The sequence below is a fragment of the Bubalus kerabau genome, chromosome 1 (assembly GCF_029407905.1).
Source record: "Bubalus kerabau isolate K-KA32 ecotype Philippines breed swamp buffalo chromosome 1, PCC_UOA_SB_1v2, whole genome shotgun sequence".
NCBI lineage: Eukaryota > Metazoa > Chordata > Mammalia > Artiodactyla > Bovidae > Bubalus > Bubalus kerabau.
This window is the reverse complement of record NC_073624.1, coordinates 45,433,504-45,452,570: the sequence shown is the minus strand read 5'-3', so window position 1 is coordinate 45,452,570 and position 19,067 is coordinate 45,433,504. Positions and strand designations below refer to the sequence as shown.

At 36.6% G+C, this 19,067-nt stretch overlaps 1 protein-coding gene across 3 annotated transcripts in view; it reads left to right on the top strand.

Annotated features, from left to right (window-relative positions):
- Nucleotides 1–16,690, top strand: part of SYT10 (synaptotagmin 10) — a 121,590-nt gene extending 104,900 nt beyond the window's left edge. For 2 of the 3 annotated variants that reach the window (XM_055573866.1, XM_055573887.1), the window contains exons 5-7: nucleotides 8,277–8,448; nucleotides 12,210–12,339; nucleotides 15,722–16,690. In XM_055573866.1, the coding sequence (XP_055429841.1) occupies nucleotides 8,277–8,448; nucleotides 12,210–12,339; nucleotides 15,722–15,793 (374 nt within the window). In that variant the 3' untranslated portion in view covers nucleotides 15,794–16,690. The remainder of the gene's footprint in view (nucleotides 1–8,276; nucleotides 8,449–12,209; nucleotides 12,340–15,721) is intronic. The other variant, XM_055573876.1, reaches the window with a different exon arrangement.
- The last annotated feature ends 2,377 nt before the right edge of the window (nucleotides 16,691–19,067 follow it).

The window sequence follows — 19,067 nt, the reverse complement described above, 5'->3', positions numbered from 1 at the left end:
ACTCTGTAGAGGCCATTTGGATTTCTCAATGTTGTGACTTCTATTGTTGTGGAGCACGGGCTCTAGGGCTCATGGGCTTCAGTAGTTGCTGCATGTGGGCTCAATAGTTGTGGCTCCTCGGCTCTTGAGTGTATAGACTTAAGAGTAGTTGTGGGTTGTGGGCTTAGTTGCTCCATGGAAGTGGGGTCTTCCCAGATCAGGGACTGACCCCATATCTCCTACATTGGCAGGTGATTTCTTTACCACTGAGCAACCAGGGAAGCCCTGGGTTGTTTGTTTTGATGATGTTAAAATGCATGATCTCTTTGTAAATATTGAAAACAAACCCCTTGTCAGTCACATTGTTTGCAAATATTTTCTCCCTTTCTGTGGATTGTCTTTTAGTTTTGTTTATTGTTTCCTTTGCTATGCAAAAGCTTTTGAGTTTAATTAAGTCCCATTTGTTTATTTTTGCTTTCATTTCCATTACTGTGAGAAACAGATCAAAAAAAAGATGTTGCTGCGATTTATGTCAGAAAGTCTTTTGCCTATGTCTTGCTCTAAGAGGTTTTTTTTTTTTAAATTTATTTATTTATTTTAATTGGAGGCTAATTACTTTACAATATTGTAGTGGTTTTTGCCATACATTGACATGAATCATCCATGGGTGCTCTTAAGAGTTTTATAGTGTCTCATCTCACATTTAGGCCTTTAATCCATTTTGAGCTTATTTTTGTGTATGCTGCTAAAGAATGTTCTAATTTCATTTTTTTAACATATAGCTGTCTAGTTTTCCCAGCACCATTTATTGAAGAGACTATCTTACCTCCATTATTTCATTGTTTAGTTTTTCCACTTTTGTCATAGATTAATTGACCATAGGTTCATGGGTTTATTTCTGGGTTTTCCATCCTGTTCCATTGATCAATATTTCTATTTAGACAAACTCACAGAGTTAGAGAACAAACTTATGGTTACCAGGGGGACTGGGTGGGGGGAAGGAATAGCCAGGGATTAGGGGATTGATATGTACACAATGCTATTGATATATACAACCTGGGCTTCCCTCATAGCTAAGTCAGTAAAGAATCTGCCTGCAATTCAGGGGATCCAGGGTTCAATTCCTGGGTCAGGAAGATCCTCTGAAGAAGGAAATGGCAACCCATTCCAATATTCTTGCCTGGAGAATCCCATGGACAGAGGAGCCTGGCGGCTACAGTCCATTGGGTCACAAGAGTCAGACACGCCTTAGCAATTAAACCACCACCACACCCTGCTATATTTAAAATGGATAACCAACAAGCACGTACTCTATAGGGAAGATAACTCTACTCAATACTGTAACAGTCTAAATGGGAAAAGAATTAGAAAAAGAATGAAGTGAAGTGAAGTGAAGTGAAGTCACTCAGTCGTCTCCAACTCTTTGCGACCCGATGTACTGTAGCCCACCAGGCTCCTTGGTCCATGGGATTTCCCAGGCATGAATACTGGAATGGGTTGCCATTTCTTTCTCCAGGGGATCTTCCCTATTCAGGGATCGAACCCAGGTCTCCTGCATTGTAGGCAGATGCTTTACCGTCTGAGCTACCAGGGAAGCCCATAAAAAGAATAGATGCATGTATATGCATAAAAATATATGCATAACGGAACCACTTTTCTGTAAACCTAAAACTAACACAACATTGTTAATCAACTCTGTATGTGTGTTTGTTAGTCGCTCAGCTGAGTTTGACAACTGTATGCCAATATAAAATAAAAAGTTAAAAAAAATACAAACAGTCATTGAATATTTCCCTTTTACCTTGTTTTCCTCTATATACCTTATTTCCAGCCACAAAATGTGTTTTGGCCCCTTGGTACAAATGCTTATGAAATATACAGATACATTTTTCTAGAATCTAAAAAACTTTCCTTTCATTCATTTGCTGAAATAAATTAACGTCACATTTTTGGCTTATTCTAAGGAAATATGATCTATGATTATATTGATAGAGTGAAAAAAAATTGTAGTGCTATAATTGGAGGGTAACTATAATGAAAAAAAAGAACAAATGAAGATAGAATAGACAGTTTTACCACCTAGCAAACTCACCCCAATGCCTATACCCTCTTCCAAAACCATGCTTCCTTTTAATAAAAAGGTACAAAAAGCAAACTTTTGATAAATATTATACCAGTTCAGTTCAGTTCAGTTGCTCAGTCCTGTCTGACTCTTTGTGACCCCATGGACTGTTGCACACCAGGCTTCCCTGTCCATCACGAACTCCCATAACTTGCTCAAACTCATGTATATTGCATCAGTGATGCCATCCAACCATCTCATCCTCTGTTGCCCCCTTTTTCCCCTGCTTTCAATCTTTCCCAGCATCAGGGTCTTTTCCAATGAGTCAATTCTTCCCATTAGGTGGCCAAAGAATTAAAGCTTCAGCTTCAGTCCTTTCAATGACTATTGAGGACTGATTTCTTTTAGGATGAACCGGTTGGATCTCTTTGCAGTCCAAGGGACTCTCAAGAGTCTTCTTCAACACCACAGTTCAAAAGCATCAATTCTTCAGTGGTCATCTTTCATTGTGGTCCAACTCTCACATCGATACATGACTACTGGAAAAACCATAGTTTTCACTAGACAGACTTTGTCAGCAAAGTAATGTTTCTGCTTTTTAATATCCTGTCTAGGTTGGTCATAGCTTTTCTTCCAAGGAGTAAGTGTCTTTTAATTTCATGGCTGCAGTCACCATTTGCAGTGATTTTGGAACCTAAGAAAATAAAGTCTGTCACTATTTCCATTGTTTCCCCATCTATTTGCTATGAAGTGATGGGACCAGATGCCATGTTCTTTTTTTTTTTTTTTTAATGTTTTGGAGAAATAACTCCAGAAAGAATGAAGAGACAGAGCCAAAATGAAAACAATGCCCAGTTGTGGATGTGACCAGTGATGGAAGTAAAGTCTGATGCTGTAAAGAACAAGATTGTATAGGAAACTAAAATGTTAGGTCCATGAATCAAGGTAAATTGGAAGTGGTAAAGCAAGAGATGGCAAGAGTGAACATCACGATTTTAGGAATCAGTGAACTAAAATGGACTGGAATGGGCGAAATTAATTCAGGTGACCATTATATCTATTACTGTGGGCCACTATATCTACTACTATTCTTCTAAGAATCCCTTAGAAGAAATGGAATAGCCCTCATAGTCAACAAAAGTCCGAAGTACAGCACTTGGGTGCAATCTCAAAAGGACAGAATGATCTCTGTTCATTTCCAAGGCAAACTATTCAGTATCAGAGTAATCCAAGACTGTGCCCCAACCACTAATGCCAGATAACCTGAAGTTGAATGGTTCTATGAAGACTTACAAGACCTTCTAGAACTGACATCTAAAAAAGATGTCATTTTTGTCATAGGGGACTGGAATGCAAAAGTAGGAAGTCAAGAGAAACCTCTAGTAACAGGTAAGTTAAGGCTAACAGAGTTTTGCCAAGATAATGCAATGCTCATAGCAAACACCCTCTTCCAACAACACAAGAAATGACTCTACACATGGACATCGGTAGATGGTCAATATTGAAATGAGATTGATTATTTTCTTTGCAGCTGAAGATGGAGAAGCTCTACACAGGCAGCAAAAACAAGACTGGGAGCTGACTGTGGCTCAGATCATGAACTCCTTATTGCAAATATTGTATGATTTTCTATAATACTGTGGCAGTTTTTCTACTTAAGGTTAGAGATCGATCAGCTAGGGCAGAACTTGTTACCAATTATTTGTCCTCTTTGGCCCATAAAAATATAGCCTAAATGAAAATTTCTCTTTCCTATTGGCATCATATAGACAATATATTTGAAGAAACTTCCTTGAGAATATATGTAAACTAAATATTACCTTTTTTCATTTTATATGGCTGAGCATTTAATAAATGATTTGTAGTAATCATTCCTTCAATCCAAACTCCTTATCAAGCATGATGACTGAAACAGAACCTCTAAATTTAGTGCCTTTTCCAACAATTCAAGACAGTCCTAACAAGTATAGTTTTGCTAATTTCAATTCATTGTGATTATATATACTTATGTAGATACAATGTTGCTATTTCATAAATTTTAGTCTTCTAATTCTAAATCACTTTGAAGAAAATAAATACAATTGTTCCTATTGGGATTATATTCCTTAGATATCTCTTACACTAAAACATGTCTTCAAATAACTAAAAGACACATTATAATTTAGACTGGCTCTTGGTAAAATAGTGGATTTTCTCTGTTGTATTAAACACAGTGATCAACTAATTCTTTTCTAGTTCATTCAATAAGAAGTCTAATTCTGTTGCCCCCCAGTTATGCCATTTAATTATAAAACTGGTAATACAATAGGGCATCAGTCAGTCAGTTCAGTTGCTCAGTCATGCCCATCTCTTTGGGTCCCATGGACTGCAGCACACCAGGCTTCCCTGTCCATCACCAACAGCGGAGCTTGTTCAAACTCATGTACATTAAGTTAATGAGGCCATCCAACCATCTCATCCTCTGCCATCCCCTTCTCCTCCTGCCTTCAACCTTTCCCAGCATCAAAATCTTTCTAATGAGTCAGTTCCTCCCATCAGGTGACTAAAGTATTGCAGCTTCAGCCTCAGTATCAGTCCTTCCAATGAATATTCAGGACTGATTTCTTTCAGGATAGACAGGATGGATCTTCCTGCAGTCCAAGGGACTCTCAAGAGTCTTCTCCAGCACCACAGTTCAAAAACATCAATTCTTTGGTGCTCAGCTTTCTTTATAGTTCAACTCTCACATCCTTATGTGACTACTGGAAAAACCATAGCTTTGACTAGACAGACCTTTGTCGGCAAAGCAATGTCTCTGCTTTTTAATATGCTGTCTAGGTTGTTCATAGCTTTTCTTCCAAGGAGCAAGTGTCTTTGAATTTCATGGCTGCAGTCACCATCTGCAGTGATTTTGTAGCCCTCCAAAATAAAGTCTGACACTGTTTCCATTGTTTCCCCATCAATTTGCTGTGAAGTGATGGGACCAGATGTCATGATCTTTGTTTCTTCAATGTTGAGTTTTAAGTCAGCTTTTTCACTCGCCTCTTTCACTTTCATCAAGAGGCTCTTTAGTTCCTCTTCACACTCTGCCATAAGGGTGGTGTCATTTGCATATCTGAGGTTATTGATATTTCTTCCAGCAATCTTGATTCCAGATTGTGATTCATCCAGCCCAGCATTTCACATGATGTACTCTGCATATAAGTTAAATAAGCAGGGTCACAATATACAGCCTTGATGTCCTCCTTTCCCAATTTGGAACCAGTCTTTTGTTTCATGTCTGATTCTAACTGTTGCTTCTTGACCTGCATGCAGATTTCTGAGGTGGCAGATAAATTGGTCTGGTATTCCCATCTCTTAGAATTTTCCACTGTTTGTTATAATCCATACAGTCAAAGGCTTTGGCATAGTCAATAAAGCAGAAGTAGATGTTTTTCTGGAACTTCCTTGCTTTTTCGATGATCCAATTGATGTTGGCATTTGATTTCCAGTTCCTCTGCCTTTTCTAAGTCCAGCTTAAACATCTGGAAGTTCTCAGTTCATGTACCACTGAAGTGTGGCTTGTAGAATTTTGAGCATCACTTTACTAGCACGTGGGATGACTGCAATTGTGCCATAATTTAAACAATCTTTGATGTTGCCTTTCTTTGGGATTCAATGAAAACTGGCCTTTTCCAGTCCTGTGGCCACTGCTGAGTTTTCCAAATTTGCTGGCATACTGAGTGCAACACTTTCACAGCATCATCTTTTAGGATTTGAAATATCTCAACTGTAGTTCCATCACCTCCACTAGCTTTGTTCATTGTGATGCTTCCTAAGGCCTACTTGACTTCTCAATCCAGGATATCTGGCTCTAGGTCAGTGATCATACCATCGTGGTTACCCTGGTCACTAAGATCTTTTCTGTATAGTTCTTCTGTGTATTTCTGCCACCTCTTAATATCTTCTGCTTCTGTTAGGTCCTTACCTTTTCTGTCCTTTAGTGTGCCCATTTTTGCATGAAATGTTACCTTGGTGTCTCTAATTTTCTTTAAGAGATAGCTAGTCTTTTCCATTCTGTAGTTTTCCTCTATTTCTTTGCATTGATCACTGAGGAAGGCTTTCTTATCTCTCCTTGCTGTTCTTTGGAACTCTGCATTCAAATGCGTATATTTTTCCTTTTCTCCTTTGCCTTTAGCTTCTCTTCTTCTCTTAGCAATTTGTAAGGTCTCCTCAGGCAACCATTTTGCCTTTATTTTTCTTGAGGATGGTCTTGATCATCACCTTCTGTACAATGTCATGAACCTCTGTCCACAGTTTTCCAGGCACTCTGTGTGTAAGATTTAATCCCTTGAATCTGTTTGCTACAGCCACTGTATAATTAAGAGATTTGATTTAAGTCATACCTGAATGGTCTAGTGGTTTTCCCTACTTTCTTCAGTTTTAGCCTAAATTTTGTAATAAGGAATTCATGATCTGAGCCACAGTCAGGTCCTGGTCTTGTTTTTGCTGACTGTGTAGAGCTTTTCCATCTTCAGCTGCAAAGAAAATAATCAATCTCATTTTGATATTGACCATTTGGTGATGTCCATGGGTAGAGTTGTCTCTTGTCTTCTTGGAAGTGGATGTTTGCTATAAGCAGTGTGTTATCTTGGCAAAACTCTGTTAGCCTTTGCCCTACTTCGTTTTGTACTCCAAGACTAAACTTGCCTGTTACTCCAGGTATCTCTTGACTTCCTATTTTTGCATTCCTGTCCCTTATGATGAAAGGTACATTTTTTTTGGATGTTAATTCTAAAAGGTCTTGTAGATAATCATAGAACTGTTCAGCTTCTTTAGCATAAGTGGTTGGAGAATAGACTTGGGTTACTCTGATATTGAATGGTTTGCCTTGTAAATGAATAGAGATCATTCTTTTATTTTTGAGATTGCACCCAAGTACTGCATTTCGGACTCTTTTGTAGACTATGAGGGCTATTCCACTTTTTTCTAAGCGATTCTTGCCCACAGTAGTAGATATAATGATCATCTGAATTAAATCACCCATTCTAATTCATTTTAGTTCACTGATTCATAAAATGTCAATGGTCACTCTTGCCATCTTCTGTTTGATCACTTCCGATTTACCTTGATTCATAGACCAAACATTCTAGTTTCCTATGCAATATTGTTCATAGGAAGTCATCAGACATTGCTTCCATCACCAGTCACATCCACACCTGGGCATTGTTTTCACTTTGGCTCTGTCTCTCCATCTTTCTGGAGTTATGTCTCCACTATTCCAGTAGTATATTGGGCTCCTACGTATCTGAGGAGTTCATCTTTCAATGTCTTATCATTTTGCCTTTTTATACTGTTCACAGGGTTTTCAAGGCAAGAATACTGAAGTGGTTTGCCATTCCCTTCTCCAGTGGACCACGTTTTTGTCAGATCTCTACACCATGACCCATCCATCTTGGGTGGCCCTACCCGGCATGGCTCAATGTTTCATTGAGTTAGACAAGGCTGTGTTCTATGTGATCAGTTTGGTTAGTTTTCTGTGACTGTGGTTTTCATTCTATCTGCTTTTTGATGGATAAGGATAAGAGGCTTGGGAAGCTTCCTGATGGGAGAGACTGACTGTGGGGGAATCTGGTTCTTGTTCTGATAGGTGGTGCCGTGATCAATATATCTTTAATCCAATTTTCTGTTGGTGATTGGGGCTGTGTTCCCTTCCTGTTTTTTGGCCTGAGGGCAAACTATGGTAGGAGTAATGACGATAATGGAGACTTCCTTCAAAAGGACTTATGCCTGCACTGTTGTATTTAGTGTCCCTGACTCCGCAACAGGCCACTGTTGACCGATGCTTTCTCCAGAGACTCTTGGACACACACATGCACGTCTGGCTCAGTCTCTTATGTGGACACTACTCCTTTCTCTTGGATCCTGGTGGGCACAAGGTGTTGTTTATGCCCTGCAAGAGTCTCTTTCCCCAGTCCTGTGGAAGTTCTGTAATCAAATCCCACTGGCCTCCAATGTCAAAGTCCCTGGGAGTTCTCAGTCCCTTTGCTGGATCCCCAGGTTGGGAAATCTGTTGTAGGTCCTAGAACTTTCTTAACAGTGCAAAAATTTCTTTGGTATAATTGAAACTATAGGACATAATATATCATTATAGGACATAATATACCACTATAAGGCATAATATACCGCTTTTCTTATTTAATAAAATTAACCACAGTTTTTATTTGTGCTTTGTACTATTATTTGCATTTTATTAAAACTACCTTTCTATTGCTAGATCCTTATGTCAAAGTGTCTCTGATGTATGAGGGTCGAAGATTAAAAAAGAAGAAAACAACTACGAAGAAAAACACTCTAAACCCTGTATACAATGAGGCAATTATTTTCGACATCCCTCCGGAGAATGTGGACCAGGTCAGCCTCTCCATTGCAGTCATGGATTATGATAGGTACGTTCATTTCTTTACTCACAGAGTAATTGCTACATTTAGTCATATGTGGACCAAATTCAGCTTTTCAGGTTATTTTCTGCTACAAGAATTTTAATTTAAATTGGAAAAGGGAAAAATTATTTAATCAAAATTTACTTTATTCTGTGCTATAACATTTTATTTTTCTTTTCCAAAGGACATCATTCTGAAGTTGAAGGACAGGTTACCTGAGTATTGTGACATAATGGGTGTGGAAGCTGTATGGGATACATTATAAGAAACACTTTTGTGAAGTTTTTAAAAATAGTAACAGCAGAAATTACAATCAATGGATTTTGCTTTTCCAAGTGGGCTAGAATATGAATATCATGATGCTTACCTGAGCTCTATCATTAGTTAGCTGTGTAAAGGGCAAGTTTTCTCTTAGAGATTCACTTTTCCATTTTTGAAACATCAGTATAATGTGGAATTGTGAACAGTAAGTATTAAGAATTGAAGGTGAATATTGTCCATATTGTTATTGCCTTGAAGGTTTCACACTAATCTTAAATCATTGCTTTATGGATAGTTCTTCTAACTCACACACTTTGATTACTTCTCCATTTATACAATAAATAGGCAACTCCTGAGTAAAGCACTGAATCTTCTTCCTGTTGGAACACCTACTCCTTCCTTATCTGAAATGTTGCTCTGCTCAGTTTATCTCATTTCATTAATGGTTTACAGCTCTGCTCGAGTCACCACTTCTGCGTCTTTCTTGGTTAATCAATCTCTTCTTCCTCTGAACTTGTGTTCCACTGAAGTTCCTTGCTATATAATTCTTCTTATTGTTTTCTCTTTATATTTATAAGGATTTCAAAAATGAATCTTGTATATTTAAACTACAAAATTATCAGCACATAGATAGTGTCTTATTTTGATCTAAAGATAACACAAGTGGTACAGAATGCACATACATACATATTCAAAGTGTCTATTTTGTATTATTATGCAAATAGTAGTAACCAGGACCCTATAACAGAGAAACATCAAAAATGGTATACTCTGGATGATAGCTAGAAAAATGAAGTACTGAAAGATAAGATGATTTATACTATTTGAAGTTAGTTTATATCACAGATTATAGAAAAGCTGACAATGTTTAAAGAGAGAGAGAGAGAAATCTTGAATTTATAGTTGAAATGGCAAACTCTAAAAATATTAGTGTTTCAATCAGAACCCCTTGTTCCACTTTATCAAAAAATTACTCCCATTGATTTCTCACAGCAAAGACTGCAGATAGATACAACTGAGCATTTGTCACCCAAATAACTTTAGGGAAGTGGACCCTACAATCCGTAAAATGAATTTTAAAAGTTATTTATAAAAATATACTTTTGTGAGGACTTCATTTTAAGGGGAAAGATACTAAGCATCAGTCCAGTTCAGTTCAGTCACTCATTCATGTCTGACTCTTTGTGACCCCATGGACTGCAGCACACAGGCTTCCCTGTCCATCACCAGTGACCAGAGTTTGCTCAAACTATGTTTTTCCTTATCTACCTTTTAGTCTGCTAATGACATTAATTCAATAGGTTGTAAACTCTTTGAGGGCAGTGACTTGTTTATTGTTTTATCCTCAGTGACTAGGAAAAACCTGTGGCTCCTTTAAGAATCTCAATAAATATTTGTTGCATACTGAGAAAGTGAATAATTGAATTAATGAATGTATCCTCAAGAATCCTCAATATCCTTAATTGTATAAATGTGGGCACTATTTAATCATCTCCCAGTCCCTTCTAAAATTCAGTCGGTTCAGCTCAGTCATTCAGTAGTATCTTATTCTTTGAGACCCCATGGACTACAGCATGCCAGGCTTCCCTGTCCATCACCAACTCCCAGAGCTTGCTCAAACTCATGTCCATCGAGTTGGTGATGACATCCAACCATCTCATCCTCTATTGTCTCCTTCTCCTCCTGCCTTTGAGCCTTCTAAGCATCAGTATCTTTTCTAATGAGTCAGTTCTTCACATCAGGTGGCCAAAGTATTGGAGTTTCAGCTTCAGCATCAGTCCTTCCAATGAATAGTCAGGACTGATTTCCTTTAGAATGGACTGGTTGGATCTCCTTGCTGTCCAAGGGACTCTCAACAACACAGTTCAAAAGCATCAATTCTTCAGCGCTCAGCTTTCATTATGGTCCAACTTGTGCATTCATTCATGACTACTGGAAAAACCATTGCTTTGCCTAGACAGACCTTTGTCAGCAAAGTAATGTCTCTGCTTTTTAATATGCTGTCTATGTTATTCATAGCCTTTCTTCCAAGGAGCAAGTGTCTTTTAATTCCATGGCTGCAGTCACCAGGTGCAATAATTTTGGAGCCCCCCCAAAATAAAGTCTGTCACTGTTTCCATTATTTCCCTATCTATTTGCCATGAAGTGATAGGACCAGATGCCATGATCTTAGTTTTTTGAACGTTGAGTTTTAAGCCAGCTTTTTCACTCTCCTCTTTCACTTTCATCAAGAGGCTCTTTAGTTCCTCTTTGCTTTCTGCCATAATACACCAGTTAATTACTACATCATTAATTAACTGTACAATTAATACATCAGTGACAGTGAGAAATGCCCTAAAATCATCTCAAAAATCTCCTTAGAGTTTTCTGTCAAAATAATGCTAGAAAAAAATGCCTTTAACTTGCATTCTGTTCTGGAGAAGCAGCTTACCCCATATGTGTTTGGGTCAACTCTTTTGATTCAAGGCTTCTATATCTTACTAAGTGTACAAAGGCAGGCAGGTCCCTTCTGAATTTTTAACTTCTTTGTCTGCAAAAATGAGTTGATAAAAATGATATTCATGGTCATGATGTAAAGATTAAGTGAGTCAGTACATTTAAATTACTTAGAAAAGTGTCTCACACATAATAAGCTCTCAAAAACATTAACTGTCATTATTATTTTGATTTATTGCTATGAAAACAAGGCATGAATAGAAAACAAGAATGTTCACTATGCTCTGATGCTATTCAGTAAGTTAAATGCCATGGTTCAAAATGTAGCCCTTCCCTGTTTAATTATTATACCAGTGGTAACATTCACTGACATATCATTTAGAATCAGGTAATTATACAATCAGGTCATTTATACAAGCTCGTTTATGGAACTCTTTATGAGTAATTTATGCATCATTATAAAACATTAAGCCCTTTGGGAAAAAGGAGATTAGAGTTACATCACTTAAAGTTAATAGGTCTGCTTCTAAGAAAGAAACACATCATATAGGTAAGGACCAACTGGCATTTCTTAATCACACTCCTATTATTGTGAAATGTGCTTAATTTACAGAGCCCTAAAATAGTTTGGGTATAGTCCTTTTAAAAATTCATTTTTGAATGCTGATCCTGCTCAGTGACTTCAGTTGTGTTCTACTTTTTGCAACCCTATTGATTGTAGTCCACCAGGCTCCTCTGTCCAAGGAATTTTCTAGGCAAGAACACTGAAATGGGTTGCCATGCCCAATTCCAGGGGATCTTCCTGACCCAGGAATTGAACCTGCATCTTTCATATCTCCTGCATTGGCTGTTGGGTTCTTTACCACTAGAACCACCTGGGAAGCCCAATCTTGTTTAGTAAGTTTTAACTTACTTAAGACTCTTCATTTGGCTTGAAGTAGTTTAATATGCAAAATTATCTAGAACTTATCACAAAATCTACTGTTTTAGTTGTGCTTAAAATTCTGTTAAGGTGTTTGAAACTTATCTTTGAATATTGGAATGAAAGTAAAATATTCTCCAAATCATAGGGTAGGACACAATGAGGTCATAGGAGTTTGTAGAACAGGACTGGATGCAAAGGGTCTTGGGCGAGACCACTGGAATGAAATGTTGACCTATCACCGAAAACCAATAACACATTGGCACCCCTTGTTGGAGGTAAGCTTTGGACATCTCTTGCATATACTCTTTTCTTTATCTCTTGTTTAAATATTATTTATCTGCTAACATTTCACTAACATTTTACATATTCACCTTTTTTTAAAAAATAGCTATTTGCTCTTGTTTTTGTCCCATAGACTCAGTTATCCAGTATGCAAAATTCTGTATGTCTTGTTGGTTTTTTAAAATAACTAAATTTTCTTGAGTTTGGTATTCCTCTAGAGTAAGTCCATAAAAACTGCAAATCTATTATTTTCTCTACATAATCTGAAAACTTGTGTCATTAAGTGGTGGATCAATCAAGTAAATTCATTATTACCTGGAAATTGAATTTTGTTGCTTCCCTTTTGTGAAAACAGCCACCTCACGTAAACTTCCCAAGAATCCCTAAACAAAAATGTCACTTAATATGTAAGGGAAGAGGTATATAGTTACTGGCTCTGTCCAGGAAGTGAAAAGTCTCACAGATTGTTTTTAAAAATATTGAGGCATCAGTTTGCCTAAGTTGAAAACCTGGCTCTGCTGTGTGACCACATATTGGAGAACCTTGGGCAAGACATAAACTTAAGTTTCTGTTATTACTACTTAATAGCAGTAAACGTAGAGTAAAACTAGACAAACTGCTGACTATTAAGTACTTAACACAGAGTATAGCACAATGTTGTTCTAAATAGAACTAATATTAATAGTTATATTAACTAGAAGCAATATCAATACCAGTTTCTATCAGAGCTTTTAGCCATGAAAGCAGTTGTCGGTCTACTCTATACAGTGAATGTTGCCAGGTGAAGTCTTTCTTTTTCAAAGACTGGAATATCTTGAAGAACCTCAAAATAAATTATTTATATGATTTAATTAGTTGTGAGTTGATAAGAGGTGAAATTTATGCAAAAATTTATGATAACCACACAGTAATAGTAAGTGAAGTATACATTGCTATTTCTCCCATGAATAAGATTCTGCTTCTTATTCTGTCACTAAGCATACATTGAATAGGAGAGACAGAGCAGTATAATTAACTAAATGTCATTGAGCCCTCATTCTGTTCTCAGCTTGGTTACAAAAATGTGACCTTGGCTGTGTTACTCAAGACATTATGGGGAAAATTCCATGAACACTATATAAACAGCACATGCTCAGACATAGGAGGTGAAATGTCATCTTAGATAAATTATCTGCTTTATTACATTAATGTTCCAAATCCTTAACTCACTTCATCATTTATTGTAAATCATAAAAGACAGACGTGCTATGCAAGTGCACATTCACACAGCACTTTCCCCTAAATAATAACTCGATAAGTCCTGAGAAGGTTGTTTCATTTCAACAACGTGTATTATCTGAAGTACATGCTACTGCTTAACTATTCTTTTCCTGATTCTCATCTTTGTTTTTACTTAGTTTGATAAGTTGATTATTAGGTCTAAGAATCTAGACATAAGAACAGAGTTTGCTGGGCAGAGTACTACACTGAAGGCAGACATGAATTCTAACCCTTGTCCCTCTGACTGTCTAATCAAGGGCAGACCATGTGCTTTAGCTGCAGCTACATTTCTCCATATTTAGAAAATAGAGATGCACACCTCTGGGACTTCCCTGATTGTCCAGTGACTAAGACTCTGCATTCCCAATGCAGGGGCCCCAGGTTTGATCCCTGGTCAGAGAACTAGGCTCTACATGTGGCAACTAAGCATCCTCATTCCACAACCAAAGATCCTGCATGCCACAATGAAGACCCAGCACAGCCAAAAAATTAATAAATATTTAAAAAAGAGAAATACACGCTCTTACAGAGTTTATAGGAATGATGTAGGGATAAGTGAGATAGTGTGATCAACAACTTTTAACTAATGAAAGGACAGATATTTTATGACCCAAAGCATATTATAATTGCTTGGCTCACACGGTAAAGCGTCTGTCTACAATGCAGGAGACCTGGGTTCGATCCCTGGGCCGGGAAGATCCACTGGAGAAGGAAATGGCAATCCACTCCAGTACTACTGCCTGGAAAATCCCATGGACAGAGGAGCCTGGTAGGCTACAATACATGGGGTCGCAAAGAGTCGGACACGACTGAGCGACTTCACTTTCACTAAGTTGGGCATGCCGCAGTCCATGGGGTTGTGAAGAGTCGAACATGACTGTTTGACTGTTGTTTAGGGCAACTGAACAACAATAAGAAGTTATACATTTATATGATGAGGAAAAACTATGAAATAGGCATGAATTTGTGCTTGAAAACATGGGAGAACTTTTCAGTCATTGTAGGGTATGCTACTGCTAAGTCACTTCAGTCGTGTCCGACTCTGTGCAACCCCATAGACGGCAGCCCACCAGGCTCCCCCATCCCTGGGATTCTCCAGGCAAGAATACTGGAGTGGGTTGCCATTTCCTTCTCCAAATTGTAGGGTATATAGGAAAGATAAACATCAGAAGATCCTAGATACAATTTTCTAGTTGCTCACTAGCAGAGGACAAGAGGGCTGAAAAGATTATGCAGAGGTATTTTCTCCAGCAAATAGCTCACTTTTTCTGACTTCTGCACCTGCATTCACTGGTCAAACAGAACATAGGGACTACAGACCTAAGAACTGGCTGGATTTTGAATTGTGGGAAAGTGCTGTGTGTGGAATTATGTGTTTTGAGTAAGAAAGAGACTAAAACATCACTTGGAAAAGCTGTCTACTTCTACTTGGATATAAAAGTTTATCCTATTGTAATTAAACATTTAAAATATACATAATATTTAGGGACTAGAAGAAATTATTCTTTATCCCTGTGGCTCCTATTTTCCAAACTCAGTCCTTCTTATTAATTGCTTCTATAAAAATCACCTCCTGCCTTACAGCAAATGGAATGCAGGCTCTTGTGTCTTGAACCTTCTTGCTTTTACCCAACCTTAGAATGAAAGTGTTAGTTGTTCAGTTGTTTCCCACGATTCTTTGTGGCCCCATGGACTGTAGCCCACCAGGCTCCACTGTCCATGGAATTCACCAGGCAAGAATACTGGAGTGGGTAGCCATTCCCTTTGCCAGGGATCTTCCCAACCCAGGGATCAAACCTGGATCTCCTACATTGTAGGCAGATTCTTTGCCATCTGAGCCTAATAGTCTAAAACTAATAGTCTGTGATGGAATGTGAAATGAATCTGCAGTTTCCCTGCATGTCATCTATGTACCATGCTCTGCCTACATTTTTGTGAGATGTTTGTGTCCCCTCACGCCACCTGAGAAGGTGAGTTATGAAGGTCATGGGGAGTTATGTATATCTTCTCTTCAGAGACTAGCATATCATGGGTGTGAATATTAACTATTAAAAGGTAACAACAATTACCCACTTTATTATTTTTTTTTTACATTATAAAATTATTATCTTTCAGTTACCTGGCCGGGCGACCAGTTTTGATAGTCAAGGATCCTGTCCATCTCCCAAGCCAACTTCCACACCATAATGCTTCCAAAATAATGCCATTACAATGAGGACCCAGGACCATGTACTCACCAAATCAGAAAAAAAAGTGGAAGATTTTATTTCCTCATTTGAAATACATCCTGATAACAAACAAAATATTGTGTAAATTGTATTTGCCTTTATTGTCTGTTTACTGACTTTGAACATCTTAATATATTTTACTTGAATACAAATGGTCTTTACTTACATAAGGCATTTTATTATTTGTGTCATATGCCAATTAGCAGAAAAACTGTTTTTAATAAATTGTAAATTCTCTGAATAAGCAAATAATACATTTTTGAAAATAATCCATACTTATCTAAAATTAAATATAGTTAATGCTGCTATTGTGTAAAGTAGCACATGTCATATATGTATGGTTTTGACTTTGTTAAAACTATGTTCATTTTCAGTTGTGTATATGGTTCTATATAAACCTTAATGGAAAATGTGAGCTTTACTCACTGCATTAAATAATCAAATTAATATAATTTATTAATTTATTTATTATTTATTCTTTCATTCTCAACAAAATCTTTTCTTGGTGAAGTTTGGTTTTTGCTAAACTCTAAACTTTTTCTTTCAAGCTTATTCTTTAAGATATAGAGAAAACACTATAATTTGAAGATCCTCTCTGAGTATATATTTAAGAATATTTAGTAGCTGGCAAGTGGATATTGAGCCATTTGGGCTACTATTTTATACTGTCTTAAAGTTACTAGTTCAAATATCTGTAGCACTGTTTGATATTTTAAAAATTCTATTATTCATATTCTCAAATGTAGCATTAGTATTCCTAAATGAATAGAATCAGAACTCATAAGGTTCTCAAGTACTACAACATGTTTATTTTGTGACATAAAGTTATCACATGGATCCTGTATTGCTGATAGACATACTGACACCAAAGTTACAATGAATCTCTGTGCTTATTGCCATTTGGATTGTACACAGTGATAGTGACTTTTAAACTCAAACAGAAGCTAATCTTTAGAAATGGGTATTTTCTTAAAGAAAAAAATTACTTATTTTTCAGCAAATTATAAAATTATAAATAATTCAACTTCAACATCTAATAAAAAACAAATAATTCTTAAGGCACAGATCCACAGTATTTTGTGAAAGGCTTTGTCCTCATAAGAATCAAGAATCAGGCCACTAGTTGTAAAAACAATGCAATGTTTTTGCAGAACTTTCCTTTAAATCATGTCAACTTTTTATTGTCATGTTTCTGGGCCCTATTAGAAAGTATCTATATTGAACGACCCCAGCCTTACTTTTGAGATGTGTATTATGCATGTTTCAAACTTATCCAAAGATAGAAGGTTAAATCCAAATCTTCTCCCCCTCCCCTACCCCCCAAAAAGCAAGAAAATCTGCAGTTAGGCCTTAAAAATGGATTCATCAGAATGAGAAAATTTTGTCAGCAATTGCAAAATTTTGATTTTAGTAAAATCCCTTATTTCTAAATATTAAAATAAGGTTTCAAAGTCTTGAGATTTTGTATGTTGGCACCTCTCATATGATGGTATTATCATTAATTAAGATGTAACTATTTTACAAATTAATATTTTTAAGTCATACATAATTCCCTAAAATTTTTCAAAACTGCTTGTGGCATCTCCATGAAAACAAGTATTCCTGGCTAACATTTTCTGATTTAAAACTAAAGAAACTTTACCAAGCCTAAAAGAACCACTTGCTATAGACAATATTACTGAAGATGACACTTCTATTTTGTAATTCTTTGTTTTATTGGAAAATAAAATTGTCAAATGAGAAGACTTTTTAAAAATTTTTTTTAATTTTATCTTATTTTTAAACTTTACATAATTGTATTAGTTTTGCCAAATACCAAAATGAATCTCTTATTAAAAATAACATGTTCAGAGACAATTGTTTATAGGCATAGCTGCAGCTTACAATTAATTAGTAACTATATTTCCTTAGTATGATAATTTTTTTTTCACCTAAAACCTACTTAAGGATTTTTATTCATGCTTTTCTTTGCCTCCTATGTAGAAATAGTCAGTGTTTACAGTAAAAAACACAAACAACCAGCCAACTAGGAGACTTTAATGTGGCTATTGTAGACTAAAAGTTTAAGATAATTTTTTAAAAAATTATTGTTTCCTAAGGATTAGAATAAACATATCAGGACTGACCATTTGCTAATCCTTGAGAGATTAAAGGGAGAAAATTCATAACAGATTTTAAATGCATGGTTTAAAATGGTGTGAAAGTATTAGTTGCTCAGTCATGTCTGACTCTTTGCAACCCCATTAACTATAGCCCGCCAGGCTTCTCTGTCCATGGAATTCTGCAGGCAAAAATACTGCAGTGGGTTGCCTTTCCCTTCTCCAGGGAATCTTCCTGACCCAGAGACTGAATCCAGGTCTCTTGCACTGCAGGCAGATTCTTCACTGTCTGAGCCACTGTAGGATTTTCAATACAGTACATCCTACTCTGCACAGTCACACGTCCGTACAAACATAACTTATCCTCTTTCTACTTATGGTTAAAGATGCCGTGTTTTTCATTTCAATATTTAAAGTAAGGTTTGCTGTTACAGATATTCTCCACTAATTTGTGTGAAAGACCACATTTTAACAACCACACTGATGCATGATGAAGTTGCAGTTTAGGTATATAATGGATACCTAATTCTAGGGACTTGCCAAACATAAATCTAAGAAAAAGAAACGTGTTGATTAGTTAGCGTAACAACACTGATGTTCTTTTTGTTTTTTATTTTTATTTTGTTTATTCATTTGCTTATTTTACACTAAATAATCGGGGGAATGAGGAAATTGAGTATAAAAAAGCACAGATGTTTGTGGAGTATATAATCATTCTCTCGCAAAATTCTGAACAGTTGATGCTTTTTTTAACCACAGTTTCTTAACATTTTTATTGACAATTTAAACTTTTTGTCAGGCCAGTCCTATTTCTGGCACTTTATTTAATATATAAAACTTATGATGTTAATACATTAACAATTCATTTAAAAAACTCAGCAGGACTAATGACGGGGAACTAGGGACAGAACACAGAACCAAGCACCCACTATCTTATGCAATTTTTGAGAGTTTATGTACATTCTAGTTACTGCAGGGAGCTCACAACTGATTGATACTGACTCAGGTATTAGATACAAAATACGTATATTTGAATCTATCTGATTGTGATATTTAATTAACACCTGTACTTATTCTCCTGTAATGTTTGCTATTTTAAAACTTGCACAATGCAATAAAAAGCTGTCAATCCCT